Source organism: Euprymna scolopes, chromosome 22, assembly GCF_053919585.1.
Source record: "Euprymna scolopes isolate OS-2025 chromosome 22, ASM5391958v1, whole genome shotgun sequence".
NCBI classification, from domain to species: Eukaryota; Metazoa; Mollusca; class Cephalopoda; order Sepiida; family Sepiolidae; genus Euprymna; species Euprymna scolopes.
Genome location: NC_136503.1, coordinates 49,327,377 through 49,331,542, shown reverse-complemented (window position 1 = coordinate 49,331,542; position 4,166 = coordinate 49,327,377). Strand labels below are relative to the sequence as shown.

General features: G+C 32.7%; 1 protein-coding gene across 2 annotated transcripts in view; it reads left to right on the top strand.

Moving 5' to 3' along the window:
* LOC145243439 (sodium-coupled monocarboxylate transporter 2-like) overlaps window positions 1–3,868 on the top strand; it is a 245,957-nt gene extending 242,089 nt beyond the window's left edge. Inside the window, exon 16 of one of the 2 annotated variants that reach the window (XM_080106329.1) lies at window positions 3,374–3,868. In XM_080106329.1, coding sequence (XP_079962455.1) covers window positions 3,374–3,553 — 180 coding nt within the window. In that variant the 3' untranslated portion in view covers window positions 3,554–3,868. The remainder of the gene's footprint in view (window positions 1–3,373) is intronic. The other variant, XM_080106330.1, reaches the window with a different exon arrangement.
* The last annotated feature ends 298 nt before the right edge of the window (window positions 3,869–4,166 follow it).

Below are 4,166 nucleotides of genomic sequence, written 5' to 3'. Positions count from 1 at the left end.
GTATAATTAATAGTGATAATTTTTTTTTAGATGCTTTGTAAGCGCTGTTTTCCAATCGTTCACTATGCAGAGGGAGACAATTTCCTTTTACTAAGATATTCGTTCATAGGACGCTCGATACGACGAAAAAGAAAGCTGCGACGAATTTTTTAAATGTAAAATTAACATTAATAATACAAAATGTAGTCTTACACGACTATTAAGGAAAAACCAACGATCCAACGATATTTTCATTAGATGTAAACATTTAGCTGTGTTTACAATTGCTCTACAACCATCGTCGCTTTTTCATTTTTTTTAATGTTAAAAACTAGATGTTGGTGAATTTGGGGTTTACAAACTTGAAATTTGATATATAGTGAATTTGGACCTGTGGAACAATTTTTATTTAGTTTTTCGCCGGTAAAGGTAGCTGTTTATGTGTCAAAGTTAAAAAAATAAAATAAAATAAAAACAGTTCACCTTGGTAGTCGAATAAACCTGTTACTTCCGCGCATACGCAAATATACATTCATAGTTTGAAGTCGCTTTAGTTTTCAACTTTCTTATCTATTTGTCGATAGATTAAACGGTAACTACAAAGTCTGGAGTGCTAAATGTTCTAGTTTGAAGTCTAACTGATAGCACCTAAGTCATGTATTTTTTTTTTTTGTTTTTTTTTTCTGTTTTATTTTTAATTTTTGATCTACAGACTTGAAACTTGATATGTAGGAGATTTGACCTCCGTAACAAATTCAATTTGGGCTGTAGCCGATAGAAATAACTGCTAAGAAGTAAAAAAAAAAACATTGAATTTGGCAAGAGTAAGTCGTCTAAACTTGTTATTTCTACGCATGCACAAGTATACATTTATATGTTAAAATCTCTTAATGTTAACGTCTTCTACGCCATTTATCGATAGCTTTCATGCTTCCTGCAGTTAAAGATGCTTTTCTTTCGAAAAGGGAAACGTGAACACGTGAATTATATTTGGATATAATCATTTATTTCCATGTTGGGTCACTTCTCGGAGTTGGGCACGCTTCGTATAAGAATACATTCTGCTATCTCTTCCCCTTTTGACTTCCACGGGCGTCAAGTCCAAACCCTGAAGCACGAGACTTCTGTCTGTTCGCTAACGTATTGGGTATCGAAACAATCTCTCCTCATTGATGTACTATGTCTCAACAGGAAACAAAAAACATCAGTATTCTCTGTCCATGTTTTTGCTTCTTGGAACAGCTTTCCAGAGGATGTCGTGATGATGTCTCCCTTTAAAATCACCTTGAACAAACAGATGGATTTATAGATGCGATGTCTTTTTTCTTTTTACATGGTTTTGATTTGCCAACAAAAATTCATCGATTGATTTATTGAGTTCGATAAATTGAAGGAATCGAGAATTAAAAATTAACTGAAGAAACGAGTCTAATAGTAACAAACTTATGAAATATTTTTAGTTGAGATCTGAAGTAACAAGACGAGAAGTTTTGTAATTTGCAAGTTTGAACGGAAATAAATAAAAACATTGCGATTTCAAAATATTTACTTTACTACATAAATAATAAATAAAAAAATTTACATAAACCTGTTGATGATTTGTGTACCCATCTTCATAATTGTTATAATTCAATGAACTGTTCGTGTGTCGAAATGAATACTAAAAATCGAGGCTCTGTGAAAATTTCACGATACTTTATATACCTGTTTGATATATTATATTTGCATGATTTGTCTGTTAAAAATAATATTCCCTTTTTTTAAATAATGAATGGCTATTTAAAATAGTGAATGATTTTGCTATAAAGAAAACAAATAACTCTCTTTTTTTTTCTTTCATAAAAAAGAAATGTCATTGTCAGTTAAATATCCTTTCATTAAAAAAAAAGAATTTGTTTCGTTTTAATTTATTTCAAATTTTGGTAATTTAATGAATTTTGAAAGATATAAATAGTCTTATTAATTTAATTTTTGCGGACTATTATCCTCATTTTTCTTAGTTGTTGTTTAATGATGTTTGGGCCAATTATTTCTCTGGCCGTCGTCAGGTGGTAATCGCGACGGGATAGGAAATACGAATCTCCTAATTGCATTCCATGCAATTACTGCCACCTGTAGTTGCTGTCGTCTCACCACGTTTTGGCCAAATAAGCCTTTGGTCAGCTTTGGGTAGGATTGAAACCGCTATCTTCAGACAATTCTCACCTGTAAGAGTTTACTTGGCCAAAACGTAGTGAGATGACAACAACTATGGATGGCAGTAATTGCTGAGAATACAGTTTGGAGATTCGGAGTTCCTATCCCGTCGCGGTTACCGCATGACAAAGGCCAGAAGAATAGTTGGCCGAAACGTCGTGAAACAACAACTAAAAAAAGATAAGGATAATAGTCCGCAATAAATAATTAATAAATAATACTCATCTCAATAATGAATTCCAATTAAATAATATGAATAATATTCTGTTTTCTCATCATAAAAATATTTGTCAGCTTCTTCTAATCAACAAAAAAAAAATGCCATTTTTTTTTTTCATTTTAAATATAATATATTTATTTAAAATGTAACTGTTGGTTTTGGAACAATGCGTTTTCTGAATTTTTTAGATACGGATTGATTATTCGTATCATCTGGATTCTCCAGACTATTTTTATCTTATTGTGTGTTATTTTTTTACAATGTTTCACATTATTGGTGTTTGGTGATTAATCTGATGTCGCTAAGTTAAAAATATCCGATGCTACTGATTTAAGTCGTTCTAATTATTGTTTGGATTATTCGATTTACTGTTCTTATCTTGAGTGTTATTTTCGCAAAGTTTCGCTCGATGTAATCTGCGATCACCTTCAAACTCGGGAATCTGCACGAAACTTCGAACGAAACCGTTTATTTAATCCATGGGAGTGGCATGCTCTCGTTCCGTCGGTTATGACTGAGTAGAAGTCCGAAGTAATTCGCATATGTATTTTGAGTGTCACCCCCACTGAAGATTGAACCTTCAATCTCCGGGACCCGTGACATAGTGGATAGTGTACTAGGTAAAATTTTACTCTTCTGGTAATTGATGGTTCAATCCTCAGTGCGGGAAACACTCAAAATATAATTGCGAATTACTAAGGACTTCCATTCAGTCATGGCTGACGCAACATGCTACACAGGTGGATTAAATAAAGGGTTCCATTCAAAATTATCTGTGTATTCCAGAGTTCGACAAGATACACCTGAAGAAGGTAGGAGGTTATATCAGCCGAAAATTTGCGAAAATAGCTCTCAAGACGAGAACAGTAAATTAAATAATTCAAATAATAATTGGAACAATTCATCTGAAATGTGTGTGTGATGACTCTGTTCTTTTAATAACGTCTGTCTACATATTCGTTTGTTTATCGATTTCAGAAACACGATCACACTGAAGAAAGCAACGTTTCATCAAACATGGAAAAAGGTAAAGGAGAAGAGAAAACAGGCCAAGACAATCAAGCTTATCAAAATGAAGACCAAGTCCAGGCCTACAATATGAAACCCCCGAAAGGACTGGAAAATATTCCAAATATCATCGAAGTAACTCACATGTGAAGTCTTCGTCGTGGAATTAACTCCATTGATTCAATAGAATCGACGAGTCGAGTTCAAATCCCAGCGTAGGCAACATGTGTTCATATTGCATTAATCCCACGATTCCCCATCTATAAATTAAATAATAAAACCGACTGAGTTCTCTCATGCTGGGAGATACTCGTCTATGAGAAAGATAATCTAAATTCAAAATACTATTAAAGATTTGGGAGTAAGTCTTCGCTTTATAAAAAGTAACTAGTACCGAATATGTAGCGCCAACATGCATCATCATAAGGAATACTGTAGAATAAAAGTAAAGAACAGATATTTAAACGGTCTCTCTCTCTCTCTCTCTCTCTCTCTCTCTCTCTCTCTCTCTCTCTTAATATATATATTATATATATGATAGATAGATAGATAGATAGATAGATATATCTTATTTTTATATATATATATATATATATATATATATATATATATATATATATATATACTTAGCAGTTCAGTCCGGCTTTGCTCGGGCCCTATGTACTGTTCATAACTTTATGTGCATATATGTATATATTAAAAAGTGTGAATATGTATCGTAATGCCTTTCTATATAATAGGCTTCCTTAACTACCCTAGAGAA